General features: G+C 40.2%; 1 protein-coding gene across 3 annotated transcripts in view; it reads right to left on the reverse strand.

The window, feature by feature from the left end:
- met (MET proto-oncogene, receptor tyrosine kinase) overlaps positions 1–25,950 on the reverse strand; it is a 74,905-nt gene that overhangs the window by 29,443 nt on the left and 19,512 nt on the right. For all 3 annotated transcript variants that reach the window (XM_041996561.1, XM_041996560.1, XM_041996559.1), the window contains exons 3-10: positions 16,841–17,044; positions 9,308–9,436; positions 8,743–8,919; positions 5,902–6,059; positions 4,776–4,890; positions 3,076–3,212; positions 2,682–2,846; positions 2,214–2,313 (exon numbers count right to left, since the gene is read on the reverse strand). In XM_041996561.1, the coding sequence (XP_041852495.1) occupies positions 2,214–2,313; positions 2,682–2,846; positions 3,076–3,212; positions 4,776–4,890; positions 5,902–6,059; positions 8,743–8,919; positions 9,308–9,436; positions 16,841–17,044 (1,185 nt within the window). The remainder of the gene's footprint in view (positions 1–2,213; positions 2,314–2,681; positions 2,847–3,075; positions 3,213–4,775; positions 4,891–5,901; positions 6,060–8,742; positions 8,920–9,307; positions 9,437–16,840; positions 17,045–25,950) is intronic.

The raw sequence follows: 25,950 nt of genomic DNA on the forward strand, positions 1-25,950 counted from the left end.
CAAGCTTCAAGTTAGACTGTATACAAAATGGTAAGTAACCGTAGCAACAATGCCTGTGCTTCCTTCAAGTTAGCCATTAACTTATAGCAGTAAAACAGACCAAATCATCAGTTAAATTGAAGGGATTTTGTGAAGTTGTTAAAAAAAATCCAAAACACTACCACATTTTAGGAGAGTCTGCTCTTATGGCACATTGATTATGTAAACAGTCTTTTATAGGCCTTAAAATCTGCACTTTGCTTCATCTATTTTTAGTCCATTGTCAGTGTTTTTATTAACACTTGTCTTTAGAGAGCTGCTCAAACACACCGCAAATGTTCCCATGTGGGCACTTCCAGGTGCAACAAGTGCTGGCGTCTCTCAGAATGGCTTTGTTGGAAAAGTTTAGAAATAATTTGTTTAAAGATGCATTGATAAAACCACCTGGATGGGGATAAGACTGGTTTCTTTGGACCATAAACTCGATTTCAGAGCCTTAAACCTCCGTCTGCTCTTTCTGTTTGTGTGTAAAGAAGCCTGAGCTCCCTTGAGTCCCATCAACCACTGACCTGAACACAGGTCAATGACCAGGGAAAGGGAAACTGAAAGATGAGACACTGCGGGGGGTGTTCTTTGTGTGTGTGTATGTTTTGTGCAAGAAGGATTAGAGTTTAAAGGGACATTCCCTCACTACCATTTGACACGGAAGTCTTATTGAGAATGTGTCCTGAAAGTGTGTATTTACTGAGTGTATTATTATTTCCCAACTGAACCTGCAGCAGCGTGTGTCTCAGCATGACAGATACCATCATTACAGCTTGTCCTCAAACTGCTTCCCCGAGGCAAAACATCAAACAAACAAAAGAATACCTTCCCCATGTGTATAAAAACCTGCTTGTTTATGACTCACCAGGAAATTTGTCACTTTTACTTGAAAAGAACAGGATCTAAAGAAACGTGTAAGCAACAGATGAAGAGTTGCTCCAGATGCTTCATTTGTCTAGTTTAGTACCTGCGATGGTGGAGCCAAGGGATAGTTTGTTGATGGGTAGTTTTGTGATCAGTATTATTACTTTGGGCTGTACCGAGTCCCTCCTGAACGTGAAAACTCTAAGAGGGCAAAAGATTGGCCAAAAGCTTAAATTAAAGGCAGGACAGTTATAATGAAGGACACATTAAAGTCTAATTCATACAGACGTGTTGGAACAAGAACTTAAAGATGACATTGTACAGCGTTCCCTCTGTCCATGCATCATCCTGCTCAGGTAATATAATACTGTATGCACAAGTCAGCTATAATGAGTCCAACCAAGCACAGTTGCCTTTGACTTATGACCTGGGTGACATTTTATGTGCATTTAAACACCTTTTTTTAATGCTTTTGTAATTGAGGTACATCAATTTCAGAGATTTTTAAAGGTCTGCAGACAGCACGGTGACAGCATGAGGCTGTATAATTTAAAATCGCTCTGGGCTGATTCCGTAAAGACCAGTCGGGTTGAGACACAAATGACGTCCTTCAGACGTGCATATGTGAGTGTGTAGTTTTGTTGCAATAAATAAAATACAGCCTGACGGAGGTGAGGAAAGCCAAAGCATCCTAAAGGCTCCACTGCTGCTACTGTACGTGAGTTGGAGGTGACAGCTGGGTCTTACACATCAGACTGTGGATTTTCCATTTCCTTTCCTCTCATGTCTGTCTGAAACTGTAGCTCTTTTTCATTGTCAGGAATTCTTTTTCTTCTGGATGCTTTCTGGAGAGTGTGCATGATGAGAATACCATCGATGTGACTTCGAGGTAATGAAATGTTTATTTTCCCACTTTGCCTGCCATGCAACACGTAATATCACTAATGTGTGTTTTCTTTCATTTTTAAACAGAGGCAGGATATAAAAGACCTCAGCTGAATACAGGAACTGAGTCAAGAATGAAAGTAAATTTGGAACATTGATGTTTGCATTTCAAACACCACAACAATTAAAACAATGGATCCATTGTGATGCAGCGTGATGTTTGAACAGCAACAAGATAGACAGGTTGGCAGAAAGATGCCTCCCCAAAGCACTAATGATCTGATTATCAGATCAGATTATTTTTTTTATTCTTCTCTCTTAAAAAAAAAGAAAAAACACACATTCATTGACGTCAGCATCTTTTTTTTTTTTTTTTTTTTTTATCAATGAGGCCTGCTCACTGCTGCAGTTTCAGGGTTCCCTGTATCCCTTGAACTCACCACATGGAAGACTGCAGCATCCTGACCAGTGGTGAGAACCATCTGGGGCTGGAGGCCAGACTGGAGATGGAAGCCGTGAGCCGACACTGTACAGCCTCCGCTACAGTGAGGGGGATGGCAACAGACATCAGCGTTAGGATCACATACAGACACAGGAGATTCCCACTGGGAGGGACCTGCTGTTAGCGTTAGCAGTTTAGTCACTCGTCACCTCCCACTCGTTTCCTACTGCTGTAAAACTACAGCATTAATCTGTCTTGGACAGACTCCCCAACGAACCTCCTGTGAGGCAAAGAAACATGGAAAAGCTCAAATTTGTCAGAAATTAGCTGAGGTGACATTTACAAACTGATGTTAAAACCTTTCCCAAAAAGACAAGTGTGATAGTATTTCTTGAAGGTCATCAGACTTTAAACACTGAAACTTCTAATCAAAGTGAAACCACTTCTAAGTGAACGTTAACCTCACCTCACAAAGGAACGTAAGGGCTGGATCCTGCTGATGACGGGGTCTTCGTTGTATCTGAATGGCATGGGAGCGAGGCGCTCAACAGAATCCACTGTCAGCTTTATGGGCTGCTCTGAGTGGGCGGCATTTGGAGGTGTCTTACAGGTCAGCATGGAAGACGACAAGCTGATGGTGGAGATGTGGATTGAGGTTAAAAAACACAGAGAATCTTGTTGTTTTGGGGTATTTAGGATCTGGCAGATATTGTCTAAGTCACTGTTCATGCAGTTGTATTTGTTTAGTCCGGCAGATGAAAAACAATAAGAAGAATATTAAAGTATCTCCAATAAAAATATTTTCTCTCCCAAAGAAAAGCATTGCTGCATCAGGAAGACAGAAAAAGGTTCATACTGACCTCTGGATCTTACAGATTGACTTCCCCACAGTCACCTCTTGCTTGTTTCCAGTGTCCAGGAAGGCTCCTCTGATAGTCAACATGGTGTTTCCAGACTTCGGGCCAAAAGTGGGAAAGATTTCTTTGATTATGGGGTCCTGGATGCAGAGACAAGATGAAGCTGTGAACAATGTAGCGTCTATTAAAGTGCAACTTTTCCAATTTCAAAATAAAGTTCTCATCATTTAGTATGAACAGCATGATGGAAAGTTTTCAGGCCCTTTTCAACATTTTGTTGTTCCAAACTCATCTTCCTGCCAATCCAACAATTAATGCATATTGATCAAAAACTACAGTTAGCTGTTTGTGTGAAACAGCCGTGTCAACGTTACCTGCTGCGATGAAAAGTAAAGTTTTGCTTAAATATCAGATGCTGAAGTTGTAGTAGAAGTAGTTTTGAAATGGAAAGGAAAACTGGAAAGATGCAGTAAGACTTAAAGACAAGCAATGAAAGAAGCTGCCACTTATGTTGGAACTGATAAGAGTCTATGTTCAAAATACAAAATAAAAGGCTGCCCAGCCTTAGAATATCTTTTAGTGTTGCCCTGCTATGTAGCTCTAGTAGGTGTGCCATGACTTCCTCGAACCATCTTTAATGAGTTGGCAGGATTGTCTTTATCCAGTCAAGTGAGATCAGTCTCCTTGCCAAGAATGAAGAGAATGCTATTGCTTCTGTTTGGGCAAATCTCAGTTGAGCGCCACACTGAAGATGGCTGTCAGAGGTCCGGGTTCTATATCTCTGTTGTAAATGGATGCAAAAGTTCTAAAAAATTTTGGCCCAGAACTCTTTCAGTTGAGGACAAGACCAGGACATGTGACATAAGTTGGCTGGCACTTGTTTCCATCCAGGGCAAGTCGAAACAGCCCCCTGGCATAAATTCTTGCTGGGTCACTCCAGCTTTGGATTGTCGTTTTGTTGTAACCGGAACCTTTACTCCAGCCTGAGATCTTAAGAAGTTCTTCAGTATATTTCTTTCTACCCTCACTAGAATCAAGTCTTCAGTCATCTGTGCAGTCCATCATCACCGGGTGGAGGTATGAGACTCTGTACAGGGTTTTCTTCACATATAGGTTTAAATTTGTGTTCAGTCTTGGTTTCATCATATGTACAAATTTGCTTCTAATGGTCTTAAGTTTTTTGGCTGCCTTTAGGTAAATTCCCAGGTGATTGTCATGATTACCAGGTGCTTCATTTATAATAGCCATTAGTTTGCTGTTTTTGTATCACACTAAAAATCTTTGTAAATTATTTAGTTTGATTTGGCAGTCAGATACAGGAAGTCTGCTGATGGCTCCAACCCCCCCCCACCTCCCCCCTTTAGAAACTTGCAGGCCTTTATTATCGTTATTGCTTCCAGAGATTTGTGTCTTAAACACATTCCTGTTTTACAGGCTTGCAGCTGTCTCTCCATTTTCTTATTATGTCTAATAACGTCAAGGAGACAAAGGTGGACAGAGATGGGCAGAAAGGTGAACAATTCAGGTGTAGAAGCATAGAAAAAAATGGAAAAAGTTTAATCAAATCCAATATGCCTTATACATAACAAAATGTAAAATATTTGGAGAGGTTTGAACACTTTCCATCATAATTTTTTTTTTTTTTTGGTGTACCAATATATGAAATTTCAAACTACCCAAAAACAAAACAAAACACTTCTTACCACAAACAAGAAACCTTCCTTCTCAGCTTCCTTGCTTCCACTGGTGACCTTCACGATGTTTCCTGACGGGGTGAAGTTCCCACTGAACACCGGGGAACACTGCATCTCAGTCCATCTACACCCGACCCCCCCAAACAACATACAAACCAGGCATTATACCCTGTTGCAGCTCCCAGCATTTAGCCTAATTCAATGATCCTGCAGTGCCCTGCAGGAATGCACAAGGACACAATCTTCATCTGAGATTGTGTGGGCAGTGTTTTTTTTTCCCTCCAATTTGTAATAAGGTTGTTTATAGCCAAAAAAAAGGGCTCTTGAATATAAATTGGCCCCAGTGGATTTGGGAGAGTGGAAAGTTTGGATTCAGCGATTTTTCCCAGCAATTTTTCAGTTAAGGCAGTCATGTGTTGAATGTGGCAGGCTGCAGCAAAAAAGAGATTCCTTAAACACAATAACCCTATTAAAGCTCCTCCCCTATAGGGCACTAGTGTAGGGACCTTTGTGTCCTAAAACACCCACCTCTTGTATCATACACCGAAACTCTCGGTCATGTTTCCCGATATTGTGCAGGAACTGCAGTTTTATGGGGTATCTCCCTATCTTTAATCAAGAGCACAATTTTTCGATTTGAAAGTAGGATTTCTTGTTTTCATGCTCAAATATCATATTGCTCTCTCTCTAAACTCTGCTCTCACACTCAAAAACTCCCCTCGTGCTCTCAAACAGATCGTTCTACTTTCAAAACTCTGCTCCTCTTCTCAAGTTTGGTGTTGCAGGTTCAAATCTCCTATGGTCAAGCTTGGTCTCTCTTGGTCTCAAAACTTCTGCTCTTGGATATTTTTTCCTCTCTCTAGGGTTGCTGAATGAGCTGTCTGTTAAACATCCTCCAGCCAATAGAATACTAGATAAATGCTGACTGAGCACATATTCACCGCCTTCTTCAGGGCACACTTGTTTTAACTTGACACAGTGCAGTAAAAAATTGGTACTTAACTGGGATCATCAGTAATTTTTTTTTTTTTTTTGCCTCATACAACAAAACACAAAAACAAAATCTTGCACTTTCACCAGAACTTACTAACAATTAATTTATAAAAGTTTTTAAAAAACACACTTAAGCACATACGTGTTGATCTGCTCTTGTCTAGGCATTTTGCATGGAGCTCCTGCCACTTTCACAGAAACCATCGAGGCCTTGAAGGTCTCCGTCTTGTCGAAGCCAAAGTTGCTTCCGCAAATTGTCACAGTTGTCGAGCCACGCACCGGTCCAGAGGCTGGAAAAACCTAACAAACACACAAGGAATAGAACTAACAGTTGTTTCCGAAAAGCATTTTAGACCTTTTTTAATATCGTTGCTGTCGGGCACAAACCTCCTATGACCAAAATTCGTGATTTCTTTTTTTTTTACCTTCATACACTACTGTTCAAAAGTTTGGGGTCACTTTGCCATGGGATTCAATAGGGAAGTGACCCCAAACATTTGAACGGTAGTGTAAATCAGTACTATTGGTCACCCTTTATGTCTGTCTGTAGTTATATAAGTATTTAACCAAAGATATATGATGTACAACATAATACCAAGTTTGATGACATTATGTTCAGTTATTAAAAAAACCATACAGTTTTATTAATTTCTTGAAAAATAACAGTTTTGAACATAGGAGGTTTGCACCCGACAGCAGCGATATACATAATATTCATTCATACCTGTTGATGGTAAGCTACATGTGTTGCCACAGCTGCCCTGGGCCAGACTGACACAGACGTGGCAGTCAACGCACGCAAACCGCCTCATCGACCACCACCAAAACATTTATACTCATTCATTCACCAGCAATGCTGACACTGGAGGCAAGGGGGGTGAAGTGCACTGCCCAACCTTCCAGTCACTGAACGACCTGCTCTAACGACCTGAGCCACTGCCGCCCGTATATGAGGTAGAAAAAGTAAACCACAACTCTTGGTTGAAATCCCCCAGAACCATCAATCACATCTTTTTAAAACTCTGCATGTAGAAACAAACTACTGAAATAGACAGACTGCAAACCTCGAAAAATAGCTGGGTGGGATGCGATTGTGTTGTTCCATGATACTACTGAAATAGTTGACATACAGGTCTACATATAAGATTAAGATTTTCTATAAATTTGGTCAACATTTTTACCTTATTTCTGCATTAGACTGGCAACCATTGTGTTGTGGGGCCTGGGTCACAGCTAGGAAACTGCATAAAGTGCTAGTGCAAGATTTTATTTGATTAAGAGTCACCTTAATTAGAATATAATGATATAAGGTAATTGATTCTGAACTGCACAGGAATGCAGGGCGTGTCTCTAATTGGGGTTATCTCCCTCTCCTTTTTTTTTATCTCCTTTCATTTTATACATCTTTATTGTTTTATTTAAAGTCTTTGGCTTGCTCTTAATATGTGACATGGCCACCCTTATTTCTTTTTTCCCTTCAATGTTAACAGTTTGTTTTTGTATTGGTTTATGTTTTAACTTGTGTAAGTGTGGATAATACTATACTTTAGTGGTGCACAAGCTGGGGAGCTGACCCCCCATGGGGGTTTCCAAAAAGGGGTCCACGAGGTTGTGACTGAACAGATCCTGTGTAAGTCTTTAAATTAAGGCTAATGTCCCAAAGTGAATAAATTGGGGTCATGAAAATCTGTTTTACAACGATATATTAAAACATACATCCTTTATCAAAGATAAAAATGCTACCTAATAAGTCACATCTTGTGTGTCCAATCAATTCTTGATTCTCCATGTACTGTGTGGTGTAGTGAGGTCAGTGAGCTGGTGGACCTATGGTAGCAGAGTAGTTCATATCTATCCTGGTAACCTGGATTTTTCCATCACAATTTTATTAATGAAATATGTCAGAGAAACAGCACAGTGCAGATAATCGCCCCTATTAAAAAGAAAAAAAAGAAAGAGAAGTTTGTAAGACTATACATTGATAGTTATATTAACTTTGATTTATCAAAGGACAGAAAGGGACCAGAATGCATCATTTGTGGCAAGGATCTAGCTAATGGAAGCATAAAGTCAGTGGGGACTGATTCATGGGGGTCCATGGCTTTTTTGGTAGTTAGATGAAGGGGGTCCTCAAGGAAAATAGGTTAGGAACCACTGCTTTACTTTATAAAGCAGGGGTGTCCATCTCTGGCCCTTGAGGGCCACAGTCCTGTAGGTTTTAGATGTTTCCCAGCTCCAACACAGCTGATTCAAATCAATGTCTCTACTCAACAGCTTGTTGCTGAGTTCCGCCCAAGCATGTTGACCCATTGATCCGATTCAGGTGTGCAGCTCCACGAAACATCCAAAACCTGCAGGACAGCGGCCCTCAAGGACTGACTTTGGACACCCCTGGTATAATTGGAAGGGCAATATGTTACACTGACAAGGGTTTCATCTCACACGCCGATATAGCTCTCCTGTCTGATCTGGTCTTTTGGATTGTAATGTTTTTAAAGTTGAATAAAATACAAAAAAAAAAAAAAAAAACTAACTTTTTTGTCTGTAAAACTTTTTTTTTCTGTAAAACGTCACCAGAGAAAGCAGTGTGTTTACAGGTTCTTGTGTCTTCTTAACGCTTTTTGTTGCATTTAGCACCATGGCGGTCGTTCGTTGTTTTTTTTTCTTATATGGAGACAGTCAAGCAGCATGGAGTGGAGCAATAAAGTCAGACAGAATGGAAACCAGCCACATTGTCTCAGTAAAGGCAGACATTATTGGAGGAGCGTAAGTAGGAAGTACAGCTGTAAAAAGTCTGCCTTTCAGGAAGAACCATAACAAAACATGTGAGCTGTTTTTGACGGGAGGACTGTCCAGCAGGGTGTGATCATTTGAGAAGTTTCCTAGTAGACTGAATCAGGAGGAAGTAACTTAAGTTTGCTTTTAGACCCATATTATTGGCAGTGTTTTTAGCTCTCATCCTCATCACCATGGAGACAGGTACCTTAGTGATGACAGGTGTGCAGTAGTCCTGAGTCCACTCCGAGGAAGAAGGACACTGATTCTTTCTGGTGCAGCGTCCGTCACACCAGCCACATTCGGTCACCCTCGATGACAGCAAACAGGACGTACAGGTGGTCAGCTGATCGCACCCGGGGCCAATCAGAGGGATCTTTGTGATCTGGGAGGTTGACAGAATTGAGGACATAAACCTCATTAAGACATATTAAGCACAAGAGAGGCATGCAGTGTTTTTTCTTATATATATATATATATTTATATAAAGCAACAATTGTTTGGATGAGGGAAAAAGCATTTATGAACATTAATCTTCTTTCTCTGCTGGTTTCGGCTGCATGCTCATTGTTGCCTGTTTGCATAAGTTTTTGTCATCATCTCACTAATGCAAGAAATCTGCAAGGATAATATTCCGCATGACAAAATCTGTCAAATCCCTTTATTGCTAATATGTTCTCAACATGCTCCGATTTCTACTCTTTATATTTTGAAAGTAAATATCCAGAAAAAGTGATTGCATTTCTGTCCATGTTTAGTAGCTGAGAGCCCACCTTGTTTCCTGTGGCCACTAGCAGAGCTCCATCTGACTGAGCATTATCCAGCAGCGCTACACTAACAGAGACTGGTCTTGGGTCCAGACGGATGTTCACATGAGGTGATTTAAATCGGGAGACCAGCACCTGGAAACAGAAGAAGATGTTTTAATAATATTGAAGGGACTTAAAAGAAAAATGTAATAATACTGAAAGAGCCTGGAAAACAAGGTGGATTTGTTCAAATAGAGCAAGGAGAAGAGATACTTAAACTCTAAGCAGATGTCAGTGAATGTGATTTTTTATGACAATTTTGGCATGTGTTTGTGCATGAAACCATACTTTGTCTGTAGGTAGAAAAAAAGCAGAACAATAAACAGAATAAAAGAGAAAGGAGCCACCAGATACCTGTCAGAGGTATTTAGTGTTTGCCTCTCACAACATTGTTATAGAGCAAAAAAAGGAGGTCAGATCAGGACAGCTAGTAAGGAGGTGGAGGCTTTGTTTACTTCATTGTTACTCTGGTATGCTGATAAAAATCCAAGAACTAAACAAGAGTGAAATATTATATGAAGTCTGGAAAATACAACAATGGAGAAGGTGAAAGACTTCAATAAGTTGTGGCCCGGTTCCATGACTCATTGATTGGGAGCTGGTAAAGAAAAATGATCCAGAATGTGTCATGTTTCTCTGTGTTAAACCAGCAGTTTGGCCCATGTTTTAAAAGCCTATAAGCAGAGCAAACAAAGAAATGGGTTTTTGGTGTTTAAATTCAATGTATAAACTAAAACAAGGGATTAAAAAGGGTATAAATAACCCAGTTCAACCAATAGTAAACACCAATATTGTGACTCTAAAATAAAAAACATAAAGTGCAAAAGGAAAGAGGCACAACTCAGTTAGTGAGTCTGTCATTGATCTACAGCTTCTGCTGGTCTGTATCATCTACCAGTAGGCCTGTCACGATAACAAATTTAGCTGTACGATAAATTTTCTCAGAAATTATCGCGATAAACGATAATATTGCGCAAAGCGCTAATGTGTCATTTTGAGACCATTCTCAACTAATACAATAATAATAATGCAAGTACACATTTTCAAAGATCAATAAACTAAATAAATAAAAGCGCCTTTTTCACATAAGCCGGGACGCCGGCCCAAAAGTAATGCAGCCCACTGGGAATCCTCCCAAACCTCTCGATTAGCCGGCATTGCTCTTAATGTGTATTTTGTCAAATACGCTAGTGTTAACCATTCCCGCTTCTTATCCGCCGATAGTAGTCGGAGGACACGGGGGAGATCCGTCCTCTCCAGGGCCGAAGTGGAGTTGGCTTCGGGGTTAACTCCCAATTACTCTCTTCTCTCGCCGCTCACGGCGTGGAGCACCATAAAAAAAAGGAAACAGCGGTTGTGCTGAGAAACGGCTTTATTATAACGCACCGTTATTGTTTTTCCTGACTGTTCTGCCTAACCGCTCCGTCTCTTCTCTTCACACCTTTTCTTCTTCTGCTACTCTCGTTCCTCATAAGCTCTTCTTCTCCTCCCTCTGCGCTCACGCTCACTCTCACGCGCACTGAGCTGCTGGATCGCACACACAAAGTTAGACACATCGCACAACACTAGTATATAGGCTGACTCTATTTGCGTAATGTGCCTGCGGATTACAGGGGTTATTACGGTAGACCAGGAAGTGGGGGCTTTGTACTGACGTCGTAAGCTAGATGTGTGTGTTCTGCTTACATGTGGGGAGCAGCGAAATGATAAAAGAGGAGGTGCTTGCATCTATTATTTCTCCATTCGACTTATTTACATATTTCAGCATGAGAATCGGAGGTTTAGCGCGAGAGCGTGAGAAGCCACTTAAATGCGCAAGTCTCACGGCCATTGCGTGTTGGCAGCCCTGCAAAACAAATGCGGCTTACCGGCTCGTGCTGCAACATGCTGCAGTCAAGTATGACACCAGAGAGATCACTCCGCAACAAACCAGAGCGTTGAGTCGAAATACGCCATAGTGAAACCTATTGTCATACACAGTTTATGGTAAAGGGGGGACTAATAAAAATTATCGGGGCCGGCAAACTTATCGTGCTCTTATTTTCTTATCGTTCAATTAATTGACTTATTGCTTATCGCGACAGGCCTATCTACCAGAGGAGAACTTTTCAAACAAATGGTGACCAGAGTAAGAGCAGTTCTTGATGATGTTTATTGTTCTTTTGTGATAGCATAACTTGGACATGCCCTCCAGGGGTGGCAGCTGGCAGATGATGAGCAGAAACAACTTTTTTGTTTGCTACTGCGAAGCCTGCATCTGTGCTGTTTGCTAGAAAGAAAGGAGCAGTTTCTTTCCCATGTTGTCGTCCCAGGAAACACTCACAAACACACACACACACACACATATATATATGCAGTTGATGCTGTTGTTTTCTATCTTTTATAACTTGTCTCCTTCTCTCAGGTCTAACAATATGTTATTCAGTGATAATGAAATAAAAAAAAATTAAAGGGGAACCTACTATCAACAAAGATTCATTCCATTTTTATTCATTACACTTCCCCTCAGTAAAGAAATTTGTTTGGCACAACATGGCAGTTGCACCATCCTTCTGCTTGCTATGATACTGAACAGGACAACAGGACAAGGTCAAAAAACAGAAACGTCCCAAAATAGAAAACAATGAAAGGATTAGGAAGCTAGTTTCCACCTTTCTCAGTCAAAAAGGGCTTTTCTATTTAACTGCACAAATCAAAGGAAATCAAACTGAGAATACCTGATTTATTTATTATTATTAATTATTTTTGTCAAGCTGTATTCTTATGATGAAGTCCATGAGTTCAAAACTCTTGATGTATATGTATTGGATGTATATGACAAAGCTTAGCTGATGGAAAGAGTTATTTGTGTCTTTTGGGTGATAGCAGCTACCTAATGCGAGTCCTTGACTATGATAGGGGTTTAGTTCTTGTAACATTCATAAAAATTTGATAATTTAAAAGAAAAAGTAGTACACAAAAATGACACAATTACACATTAAGGCAACTTAGAAATTAGAATGATTGTGCAAATATATTAAAACTAATGAAGGAATTTTAATTTTTCAATATGACTCATCATTTTTGCTTTTAAGAAAGTCCTGACTTGAAAATTTCCATTTTAGGGTTCAAAATATCACAAATACTCTGGAAAAAAACACTGTGTGGTTTTGCTGGTATGGTCATGCTGGACTTCCAAAAACCAATGGATGCTCTGAAATTGAGATTTAGAGCTACTTGAGCCCAATTTCTCCGAAGCAGCTGCTGGAAATTTTATATGTAACCTACAATGCTTGGCCTAAGTTTAACCGTTACTGTGCTGAGTGATAAGTTTAGTTTGTGTCACTAAAGGGGACGTTAAAGCAAACTGAGACAATATAAACAAGCATCCATATGTCTATTGTGTCATATTCAGATGCTACATGAAAACTGACATATGCTTTTAGGCTTAACACAATTTTTTATTTAATAATTCATACCATATTTCATGCATCTGCCTGTTTTGGAAGTCTGGCTGTCAGGTTTGCTGCACTCAAACACACACATACACAAACTCACACACATGCAATGACTGGAAAACACACAGAATTTCCCAAACACCCACACGCACATGCATTCACCACACCTGGAACAGTATTTATCACTTGTGGTTACGTTGCAATTACAGGCCTTGGAGCAAACAGAACAAAAAAAGGGTCTCTAATGGGGTGTATAGTTACTCCAGTTACATGAAACCTTCTAAATTATACACACACCCAAAAGCACTCACATTTTTTTAATGTCAAGATGGAACTTCAGTATAATTCATCAGAAAAAAAGCCATTGCCTGCAAAGCACAGAATAAGACATACCTGGCTGCTTGCTACACACTGTGAAGGTGCTGCAGAGATGGGAGTAGTTGTATGCATGTGATTTATTGCACACGTCAAAACACTACACAACACACTGACATGAATGACTGCTTTGTCTTCTTATTGTAAGTTACTATGCATTAGAACTTCCAGTAAATACCTGAAACACTCAACTTTGTTTAAAACCTAATGTAATACTGGCAGTTGGCTGAAACGCTGTGTGCCCTCAACATCACCATTGAAAAATGTCTTGTTTCCCAGCATCATTCCTCCCATTGCTTGAGCCTCATGATCAACGTCAGCTTTGTAACAGCAAGTATAATAGGTGGCTTTCTGCCGAGGACAGAGCCTCACAACAGGCATCTCTCTGGAGGTAATAGCGGTGTAAATTACAGCTTATTGTATTAAGCAGGCTGGGGGGAAGTTTGGCCTATAAACACGGACCCAGTGTTATTCCCACAGTGGCCTAACTGAAGTTGAGGGAAACACTTCCTGAGCCAGAATGGAATCCACTGAGGGGGGTTTGGCAAAGTTCTGTTTCAATCACTACTACTACTCCATGTCCCCTCTTGCTTCGTCTACTGGGACCGACAAGGAAACTAAAATGCATTTAAAGCTGACAGGTTCTTTTTATCGTATTAACAATGAAATGAGCTGCGGTGACAAAGACGAGTACCTCTCCATCAGATTGTTATTGTTGCTCCTGCTACAGCTTCTACTTGGACTGAGTCAGCAGGTGGCCGGAGGGTCACCAGTTCAAATACACGCCTTTGCAATGTATAGCTTAAAAAGTGCATGAAATGCGGCACATCTGGTTACACTCGGTAACAAACAGGCTTTGCGTTATAATCTGGGAACACTGCAAAACTTTTCCATGTTAATTCATAACAAAAAACAGTAGAGAAAATGCAGGTAGTAAATGACTTTTTTTTGGGAGATAATGGCAAAGTACACCCACATAAAATACCTTGCATTGATTAATTACATTTAGCCACTTTGTAAGGCCTCAGAAACTACTAGAGTAAACAGAAACCAGGGTTAGCTTTAACTAGGGGGAGTGGTGATTACAGAGGTGGACATGGGCTGGAAAACACAGGTTCAAAACCCTCGACTGGCAATGGAGATGAATCACTGGGGGCCCCTGAGCAAGGCCCTTAATGCCAACTGCTCCCAGAAAAAGGCAGCACACTGCTCCTTAAAAAATGTAGAGAAGGGATAAATGCAGAGGCTAATTTCCCAATTAGGATGAATAAAATACCTGTAACTAAAGGTGATTAAAATAAAAAAAGGATTAGGATTGCCAAAGTCAAGGTGCTACCTCTGCATTAGAAATGAACTCAAAATAATCCCATGTTGCAGTGTGGGTTTAAATAGATAATTGCAGTTTAAACTTGTAAAACATGACAATGAAGTCCTTTTGTATTTCTATTTCCAGCGTGTAAAAAAACTGGAATTATGTTCAGTGACTACCTGCCATGTTACAAACCTTTAAATGCAGTTAAGTCAGTTTTGTGTCATTTGTTTGCATCTTGTTAACTTTCGATGTAGGAGCCTCTGTGTAAAACATTACAGCTGTAACTGTGTGTTTCTGAGCTATGTCCACTCTTTCAGCCCTGAGTGCAGCGCCCTCATCTAAACTGTGAGTGTGCACCAGGGTATTATGTCTCAATCAATGCTAATCAGAGACAGAGCTTAAGAATAGCTGTGATTACCATATTAACACAGGACTGACTGCCATAAACAAATTCCCATTAAACTCAAAAGCCAGATGCTAAGCTAAGAGACGGGTTTTGGTGTATCAGCTTACCGTGCAGCTTTTCTATGGTTGGGAAGTTTGGTCCCATGGAACGAGTGTTTAGGGAGCCCGAAATATATTAATTTAAAATTAAACTTTTGGTTTTGCATTTAAAAGTCATAAACATCTTTCCTAAACCAATGATGCCACAGCTCTACTTTAACCCACATCCACAAAACCTGCCACCAACTACAACAATGGAGGAATGCAGTGTTGCGTTCATGCTGCAGAAGCTACTGAGCATGATTTAACTTTCACTGTAAAATCTTCTCCTCCAAATGTCTCTGTTTTAGCTGGATTCTCGCCATCATCTTCTTGATATGTTTGTTTATATCACATGAGTTTAAATGCATGCTCCATGTCTTTTTCTGTTTTTGGTGTACTTCTGTGGCGCTGTTACAACACCACTTACAAGCCTGGTAGATATTGTCGTGTTTTTAAGGTGTTTTGTGTGGACACATTTCTTGAAACAATTCTGTCTTTATGGAAAACTTTTTTAAAAACTAAATCAGCTCTGTCCAGCCTCAGAGATGACCCAAAGTTTTATTTAATTTCTTACTTTTACTCAATAAAATGAGCTTACGTTAGTCTCTTTAAAAGTAGTTTTATACCGCCTTCCCTGTTTTGTCTGTTTCCATTTTATTGCCTTTGATGCCTCCTTTCTGTCTATCTTTCTATTTCCTGTGTTTTCCATCAGTTCAAATTAGGCATACTCAACTATCAGGATAACTGCACTCCAATAAGGATTATGTTATTAAAACTGCCTATAATGTAGACAGCATTTACCCAACCATCCAACTGCTTTCACTGCTTTAGCAGCGCAGGGCAAAAGAGACCTGGAGCCTCTTCCAGCAGATATGATGGGAGAAGTGGGATGCATCCTAGAAGCGTTGCCATCAGCATTTGAGTATGTCTAAATGTTGATAAAAGCTTTGTTCTATTAATGCTACCACAAACTGCATTTTCTTTTACATTTTACAAGACGTCTCCGTAAAAGTAATTCATAAAAAGATCACTTTTCTAGAATCTTTTTATTTATTTTACAAAACTAGGTCAATTTCTTGAATGAAAAAAGAAATTAGGATTGAAGGACGGAGAGTTTTGCAGGACATCCATTAACAAAAAAATGTGAAAAATACTGAAAGACAGTCTGGGAGTGGAGAGGGGTGTTGGCTGATGTTATAGAAACACAGCAACAGCTGCACAGGACTCTCAGTGAGTAAAAATGCCGTGCGAGGGAACGTGTCCGCCGTTCACCATTAACGTGCCGTTCAGCTTGTAAGCCCCCTCGTGCCCCACTACCACCGTCTCTACCCTCCCTGCCTTTCCGTGCAGCTGTCAGGCCCTTTTTTGTTTTTTTCCTAGCTGCCTTTTTTCCTCCATGCATGTCTTTTCATTCTTGTGTTTCAAAAACACGTGAGGTAATTTAGCTTTTTACTTTATGTCTTTCATGCCGTTCGCCATAGATTCTTACTGATGCCCCAGTGCATCACGACTCATGGCGCTTCTTTCTGCAGCTGCAGCCTTCGCATGCATAGTGCTTCATTGTTAGGGTAAATGGGTGAAATAACTCAAATGCCACATAAAAAGACAAAGTAGCTGCAGGGACTCAGTCTGTACAGCAGCTACACAGCCTTGTCATATTGAATTCATTAAACTGGATGCCAAACTACAAAATTTTAGTCTAATGCAAAAAACAAACCACCAACAGGCCAAATCCTCATGTAAACTGCAGCTGCAGTGGTATAACAAACAAACAAACTTTTAATTAAGGTCTGAATTTGCGGGTGTATATCATTGATGGGGAGTCATATCATTTTAACCAAAGAAATAAAAAAACTGACCGTAGTGCAGAGAAACATCAAACTCTACCTGCATGTAGCGTCCATCTGCTGTTCCAATGTGGACCACAGTGCGACCGTGGACCAGAGTTGCAGTAACTGAGGTAACCAAGGTGTTCGACAAGTCTTTGTGCCAATACTCCAACCTTTGAACAAACTGGGTCACCTCCAAGCGGTACGTGCCCTCTTTCCCTTCATGTATTCCTTCGTGGGGATTGCAGTCATCTGAAGAACTCTGCAAAGAAACCACATGCATCAGTGAGAGGGCTTTCTGTTGTGGTTACAAGAACGATAGCGATATGACACAATATGCAGCCAAGAAATGTCAGCAGCATCAGTGTGGTTATGTTTGATAATAAAAACATCCTTTAGGACACGTGTACTTGAAATCTGCAAACTTGCATGGGTCACACAGAAGACTGTTGTTTACCAGAAAAATTTGAAACTAAGATTTGACTTCTTCATCCAGAGAGGTTCATTCGTTTGATTATATCTTGTTGAACTATCTACTTTCATATCTGACTCAATGGGGGAGGGTTAAAAGCCAAACCTGCTAAGCCCCCCTTAGCTACTCTTTCATCAGGCTGAGCTCGTAATGGAGGTCTTGGTATGATGGTACCTCTAGGGCAAAACACGGTTTGTGGAAAGAGGGTTGGGGACTGCGAGATTTCATGGGAAACAGCAAGCAGACTTTGATGCTGCTTTTCATTCCACCAACAGCCTTTTCGCTCTCCAAATGGGAAGCCATACTTTTTCTCTTTTTGTTTCCCACCCTTTCTTTCTGTGTATCTGCTTTCTCATATAAGTTTTGGACCCAAAGTTCGCCTCTTCAGTTTTCAAATCGCTGGGTCGTGCAGATTGTTGTGTCTGAAGCTTCTGGAGCATACAGTGAAAGCACAGACTGTGGCCAAAGTTGGATCCCGGGCATTTTTCTCTTTATCAATAACCCCCCCTCCTTCCTCTCTGCTACCCTTTCCCTTACTGCCCAGCCCTGCTTCTCAGTGCTCTGGTTCTTTCTGTGTTTAGTCATGGCCTCCTGTTCCAGCCTCAGGTTTCATTAATTATTAATGACCAGGAGGGTGACAGGCCTCTGATGGCTCTTAAGGTCCTTGACCTGGTGGGTTGACCAACCCTCAACTTTCTGTTGTTTTCTCTGCTTCAGTGGATGATGACCTCTTCACTGGAGTCAGGGGGGAGTAAGTACAGGTGGAATGATGTTTGCACTGCATTTGTGTACTAAAGGACAAAAAATGATCTTCCGGAAAACTTTATGAATTTTTTCTGCCTTCACACGGACATGCTGGGTCAAAAGGCCATTATATGTGGTTTGTGTGAACCTTGCTGCATCATTTGTTTAGACAAGCTTTGAAGTTGAGGGGAACAATGGTAGTGTAATAAATCAGGGCAGTTTATTATTATTTTTTATTTTTTCTTGGCGACGAGACTAACAGGACTTCATGACATGGAAAGACTGAGAAGACAGAGAAACCTGGCGAACTGACAAGGATACAGCCACAAGCCTTGGTTAAAGTAAATGTCCTTAGGGCCAGTGACAACAGTTTGAGGGACAAAAGCTCAGTCAAATCCAGAGTAAATGTGGGGGGAAAATGAAAACTGGCAGAAATATTGGATGTTTTGATGCCAAATACACAGCTGGTTAGTCATAAAGCCAGCTGATCTGTACTGAATTAGCCTGTTTTAGCCCAAACCTGATAAGAAATGACACTTTATGGCTGTGGTTGATTAAGAATTGGATGCTGATATGGACACGTAGTAAAGTCTAAGAAAAAAGGCAGAAGAAGCATCTCTTCATTGTATATAAAAGCAGCATGTTTGTTCTTTGGGGAAAAAAAAACTTTTACAGTGTCCACCTTTCTCAGAAAATTCTGCTGAAAATATGATACACTGCAACACCTGTTTGCACTTTTCATATACACTGAGCACATTAAGGAGAAACATGAGTATAAGCCAAAACTCTTCTGACTTCTTCAAAACGACAGCACAAAGAGACGTCATCGCTGCAAAGATTGTGCCACGCTGATAAAAAAAAAGAAAAAGAAAAGAAAAGAAAAACTGGCCCCAGGCTGATTATTTTCTGAGCAAACAAACAGGTCTTCGGTCTGTTTGCTGAAGCGGATCAAGGCAGTGAGCTGAAGACCTGAACAGTGGAGAGGCATTCCTCTGACTCTGCTAAGGTATTCCTGAAGATCAAGGCAATGAAATTGGACAGTGGAAAGGCTGTTTGGACAAGCCTTGTTTGAAGCTCTGCTGCTGTTTTTCTTTGGCTGTTTCTTGGTGTGGAGACAGAGTTTTGGAGGACGACACATTGCTGCATGCCACTGAGGAAAAAACGTTCCATGAAAGGGGCAGTTTTCATTGTAAGTTTGTTTAAAAACTAAATACATATACACTTAATTAAAGAAGAAAAAGATCCACCAATTAGATTGATAAAGTAGCTTACATTGGCCAAAGCCAGTTTTTATAATAAGCCATCCAACTAATTAGTCAAAATGTTTAGAGTAAAGAAGATAAATGTTGCACATCGTAATATTGTGGAGTCACCATCAGTGTCCCGTGTAACCGTGAGGACTTGCCCACTGACTTAATTTATGAAGATTTATGTACAATATCTTGTTTAGCTGATGCCAGTCTACTAGAATGATATCTGGGGGCCACAAACATGAACAATGTTTATTCTTTTCACCCCCAAAAAACACTACATTACATTACTCCAAAAAACAGGTATCTATAAGAATGAAAATTTTATTTTGTAAAATGTTGAAAATATTCAGACTATGTTTATGCATGTTCTTACACAAATTTGACCCTGCTACATATGTAATATGAAACAAAATTGACTAATTCATGAAACTGGTGCTGCCATCCATATTCATAGGGATGTTCTATTGTCTATCATATGACTTTTATGTTTCCTTTACCTCTGCAGGGTCCTTTCTTCTGCTTTTACAGAGTTGATCATTTCTTTTGCTTAATTCCATTTTGCCAGTTCCTTTTGTCGTTCCCAAAGTGCAAACTCCAGCTGTAAGACTCTGAATTGTGCTACTTCTTGACGGTTGCTTTTTGCCATTAAGGGAAAAGCTCAAGGAAGTGGTCGGAAGATCTGAACAAAAAATTTAAGTTAAATTTAGGACTGTAAAATTGTGCATTTGCATACAGTTTCAAGATTATTGATATTTATAGCAGAACCACATGTACGCACCACTTTGTAAATCAGGTGAAAATAATTTCGAAACAGTTTTATCCATCTGACCCCGTTTTGTGCTACTCACAGTAGTGTGTGAGCATGTGTAAGAATGTTTACAAAGAGAAAAATCCTCAGGTTGACTATTGTTAATTTTTTTCTGTTTTTATTCTTTTGCTAACTAATATGCATCGTAAAATGCAAGCAAATAAATCAGTTTTCACTAGATTTGGGTGGAAAAGATTTCTCTTATGGTAATCTTTTTGGAAGATTAATGGAGTTTGCAAGTGATTCTGACGTTCTACATCTTTCGGGCCATTTTGTAAATGTGTCTTTCAGCCACAGATCAAGCACCATGGGGCACATGCAGGAGATACTGTACACCTTTCGCCCCATACTTAACCAGGAGCCATTGTCCTCAGAACAACAGCACTGCGATAGGATTTCGATGTCGTGGAGCTGCAGAAGCCTGCAGCACTAATCAAAAGAGCCAAAAGAGAGGTGAAAGGTGATCCTTGTAGCTTAATGTCATTTACTTACTCTAGCTGTGGCCCCTGGGTCATGTGTGAATAAACACACTAATACCTGAATTATAAACCATGGAATGGGTTAAAGGCCAAAATGTCTTTGGATACAAATGCTGTTTCTGCACTGCTTAAGTAGAGTAAACGCAGACTCGCTAATGTCCAAAAATCCACTGCATGTTTTGGATTCTCTTTTTTGTCCTTGAGTTGAACACATGCAAAATCCCAGTCTGTCTCACTGTAGGCTGCTCAGCTGGCTCTCACTGGAATAACAGACCTTTGACCTGAGGACTGTTTGTGTAATGGTGCACTCCAGGCAGCAGAGGTTTGGTTGTCATTGGGGTGTGTGGAAATGCATTTTTGAGAGAAAGTGAAATGCACAAGAATGTGAAATGCACAAATGCTTGTGTGTGTTGGGGGAAGGGGGTTGCTGCAGTAATGTTGGAACACACATTACAGCACACCACCTGGACTCAGGGCGCACGGTTTTCTGCAACTTGACTCTCTGTAGTCTGTGTGTGTGTGTGTGTATGTCTAAACACACAAGTGGCTGGTGACAACAAGTGCGTGCTGCAATGTGTTAATGTGTTTTGGCATGTGTGTGTCATTGAGGACTGTCAGGGGTGTTGGGAGTGCGAAATGGTAACAATAAGGCAAGGACAGACCCTGGCGCAACCTGCGCAGCTGGCCTCGCCTTTCAGCATGGCACCCAGGATGCCTGAGGTGGTCACAGCCATGGGTAGAAAATGGCTTCACACATAAACAGGTCTCCCAGAAGACGACATGAATGTAATAAAGTTAATTCATTTTGTTATAAATGTTAGAGCATAGGCTTAAAAAATAGTGAGGACGTTATGGTAATCGTAGGAAATCTGAGAAATGTCTAAAAACTTTTAATGATTTACTACTAATAACACAGGTATCACAGTTTGCAGTCAGAGTTTTCACGTCAAGTGCTCATTCTAGACGATATGGACAAGAAAAGACAGTAGAACCTTGGGTGTCCAAGGTTTTCTTAAAATTTAACAAGGATTTTCCACATAAAAGGAATTTACTGGGAGAATTGAATTAATTTTTTTTTTTTTTTTGAATTGGGAGCCCATCAAGAAATGATTGTTATCTAGCTACTCTTTGATAAGCATATAGACATACAGAAACTTCTCTTCTCTTTCAAATAACACAGTTAATATGTCTTCTATGTCCATTGACTATGAAAAAAAAACCCAACTATATTCAAGCATGGTTTATGCCAATTTTATTTTCGCTTAATCTGATCTCTGTATCATCTCTGTCCCAAAATTGTAGAATGGCATGTCGATTCATTCCTGTCTGATCTTCTTAAACCTTGTAATCCATCCCATGCTCCCTGTTCTTAGGATACAGGGTCCTTTCTGTCTTTAAACTCTTTAAACAAAATCAGCAGACTGTCAGCACATTGCTGGAGTGTTCCTTTAATCGGAGACTTTGAAGCTACACAGTTAGTTGACCATCCAACAAAGACAATAACTACAGTGTTTACACTGAAATGATATATCGTGCATGTTTTGGAACTGTTTCCCATTAGGGAATAAGTGAGAAGGATGGCACAATTACTTTTTATTATCTTTCTAACAAATAACTTCCTATACAAGGCCCATCCTGACCAGACCAAAGATTCTCACGCAACACATGAAGATGAATATTTCCAGATACTGAAAATAAAATCTTATTGTTTCATTAAAAGGTTAAGAGGTCTTAAAGCCCGTCCGTCTCTCTCTGTTTCCTCTTGTCAGGCCTGAGTTAAATTTTACCCCTCATCCTCTTTCATTCTTCTCTTTACTAACCACCTTCCTTTCTTTTCTTTCCAGTTTCCTTCACCCTCCTCCGCACAAAAACATGTATACTCCATTCTGAATAATCCAATAGTGTTTGTGTGTGAGAGTTTGCAGGCTCCTGTCACAAAGGAACAAAACAGTTTCCAGCCTCTCAGCGTTACTTAATTAACGGTATGAAGATTTGGCAAAGTGAGTGATGATCCTGCATCCTCTGTCTCCTCCACATCCATTAAAACATTAAAATATCATCTCTGAGAACACATTTGGGGATGATTTTTCACCTCAGCCTGACATAGCAACTTCTGGTGGTGCATGAATCAACATATTTTTTTCATCTTTTCCTCAGAAATAGGGGATTTATGTGATCCAAAACAAAGTAAAAAATGATGGACTGCTGAGTTTGGTGATGGAGGCCAAAAGACACCGCAGCTGCTCTCTCAGACTCTCTTTGATTCCACTACTTTTAAGAAGTAGCAGCACATTCCACAGATGAGCTTTCCAGAGTTGTCCTGCTAATATACCTTTCGGTCAGACTGACACAGCAGCTGAAGTTACAGTCTGCAGATCAAAGGGAATTATCTGGGTCAACTCCTTAATTCATTCTTGCAAATTACAGTCAGGGAAGAGATATCAAAACACAATTTAAAAAAAAATGTTTTTAAGTTTCCAAAATAATTATCAGTCTTCTTTCTGATGGGTGATTTCTCAGTTGTTTGACTCGGAGTAACATGCAGCTTCTATCCTAGGTGTTTCATAAAAGCTTCAGACATATGAGACACATTACTCCATAAAAACCTGGGCTTGTCATGCATGGCTTGTACTTTCCACATGAGAAATACAGTAAAACACCCCTGCTGGACTCTTTTCTCCTTGAATTTTATTTGTTTAAATACTAAGGCCACATCAATATTTATTATTAGTATTAAGTATGTTAGTTTTAAACGTTGTCAAATATCACTTCCCACATAATCCCATGCATCTTTTATGTTGGCATCGTTGTTAGTTAATACATCCACTCAAGGGCAGTGCAGAGTTCAGTCTTCCCTTCTGAGTTCGGACATCAGTTTCAATAGCGATATAGCAAACGTGGCAGTGGTGGAGGAGATCATGCTAATGCATATTCTCACAAGGAGACATAACAGCGTAGTAAATGATGGTGGTCTTTGTGGCCATTAATTAGCTCTTTTCCCTGGTCGCATGTTAGCTTTACAGTACAACACTGCCACAACATGTACCAAGTGGCAACCTACGCTGGTAAAATGTGAAGTCTATGCGAAGTGCAAAAAATTGCAGCTCACCCCTCATCCGCTAGGGGCTGGCTCCAACACAGAGTCAATCCCCAGAGACTCCCATGTTAAAAAGACCAACTTCACAGCAGAAATAAACATGTTTAAAGTCTGGTACAAAAATCTATTTTAGGATTAATAGGTCAAGTTTACCTTCATGACAATTGTGAGGGGGCTAAATTTTTTTCTAACTTATCCATTTGGATGTTATTTAATCTTGAAATTCAGCATAATTAGGGGCTTGTCCTTTTGATTTACAGGTATCCAAGAATGGAGAGAGCAGCACAACCGTGGTTTTCAGCCAGCTAACAGTGCGCCTTAGCTTTAGCCAGCCCACCTTTGTTAGCTGTTTGGCTACTGTTAGCTCCGGGTTAGCTATTAGCTACAGGCAGCTCGGAGTTTGATGGGTGTCAATCATCCATCCCCACTTTCACAGTCTCCCTCTCAGCTCCACCTCTTTGCCCATTTTAGGATTTTCCGGGAACGACGACACTCATGACGCTGCCAAGATGGCGGCGGTGGGAACCGCCCAATGAGCTTAAATTCAGCTCTTCAGAAATCTACGGGTGACGTCATGGAGGCTCCATCCATCTTTTATATTCAGTCTATGGTATGTACTAAAAGCTTTCTGAAAAAAGACTGAAATGTGCACTTAATGAATGCAGAGGATTGAGAGAAGGCTCTGTCCATATGATATTGATAAATGAGCCCTTAAGCTAGTGCAGCCAAAGATTCAAGCAGCAAGCAGCAGAGAGAAAAAGTGCTAATTTGCTGATATCTGAGGTCTAAATGATTTGATGTAGTTACACCTAAAAGTTGTTTCACACAGTAGGTATTCATCTATTGCACTTTGTTAGCATAAATGACTAGTAGCATTTATTAGTTCTTACCCAAAATGGTTCTGTTTGTTTTTTTATTTTTTACTCTGCCAAGGCTGAGGTTATGTTTTCAGCCATGTTGTCTGTCTGTCTCTTAGCAACATAACTCAAAAAGTTATTTTTGATTTTGGTGAAATGTTCTGGAAATCTCAGAAATGGAATAAGGAACAAGTGATTAGATTTTGGGAGCGATTCAGATCATTGCCTGGATCCAGGAATTTTTAAGGATTCTTTACGATGGGGTAGTAGGGATAGTTTTGCCACAACTGGCATAAAAACAACACTTGAAACATGGCGCAGAGGGCAAGTATTTGAGGGGGCATCTTTTTCACTGCTGTACCCCTAAATAAGCATACAGTAGAACAGTTGAGATTGGAGCTGTTAAGCAGTGAAAATGGACAAAGAAAGTCCAGAAAATGGAGCTGATGCAAATGTTGAAGCAGAACATGCTGCAAACATGCTTTGGAGTAACAAGAATGTATGAAACCTTCCGCAACGTTCAGGTAAACTGAAAAGAGCTGGAATTCACTCAAGTAAGATGTCACTTGTAGACATGTTCGCTAGCGGTACTGAGGCAACAACAAAAAAACAGCAAGAGATGGATCGAGGTGGATCAACACCATACCAATACATACAGCCAAAGATGAAGAAAAAACAAACAAACAAACAAAAAAAATCTAACAAAAGGAAAACAACAGTTCAATGTGGAATAAGAAGTGGATTAACATGAAGTCCTTCAAAAGCCAACCAACACTTAAGCTGGATTTATAGTCACGCGGCATCTGCGTAAGGTCGTTCACGGCATCACAGGGGCTCAACATGCACCTCTTTCAAACCTAATGTTCACTCCTGCTTGCAGTGTGGTTATGTGGAATACTGCCTTGTGATTGGTCAGTTTGTGATTATGGACCAGTACGCAGACACCACACAAGCATAAATCCAGCTTTAGCCCTCAAAGACCCTAACCCTTCACAGAGTTTGAAAGTGATTGGCTAAAAGTTAGTTCAAACCAGGCGGACTGGGTAGGACAGAGAACAATCTCATAACAAAGAGCACAAAATGATAAAAAGAAGCAAAAAAAAACCTTGCACAGCATTTGCACAATTAGTTTAATTACAACATAAAACATATTTTTTATCCACTTTTAATTGTTTTCAGTTGCAGAAAAAAACCTAAAGCATCAACTACACCACCAATACAATGTAGGGTAGCCAACAGCTTAGACTCTTCCACATATTTGTGATACTGTCCCCTAGTGGTTTAGGTGGGTTTTGCAAACGTCTGTAGAAATTAACATGCTTGGACACTCGTGCCTCCAGCTTGTCCATGTTTTTTATTTGCACAGCATGCAACAGATTACAAAATCATAAAATGTATAATGAGTCAACAACACCAAAGTTCATAGTTCACCTTTTAGAATATGCTACCAGCCTCGAG

This window comes from Melanotaenia boesemani, chromosome 10 (assembly GCF_017639745.1).
Source record: "Melanotaenia boesemani isolate fMelBoe1 chromosome 10, fMelBoe1.pri, whole genome shotgun sequence".
Lineage (NCBI taxonomy): Eukaryota > Metazoa > Chordata > Actinopteri > Atheriniformes > Melanotaeniidae > Melanotaenia > Melanotaenia boesemani.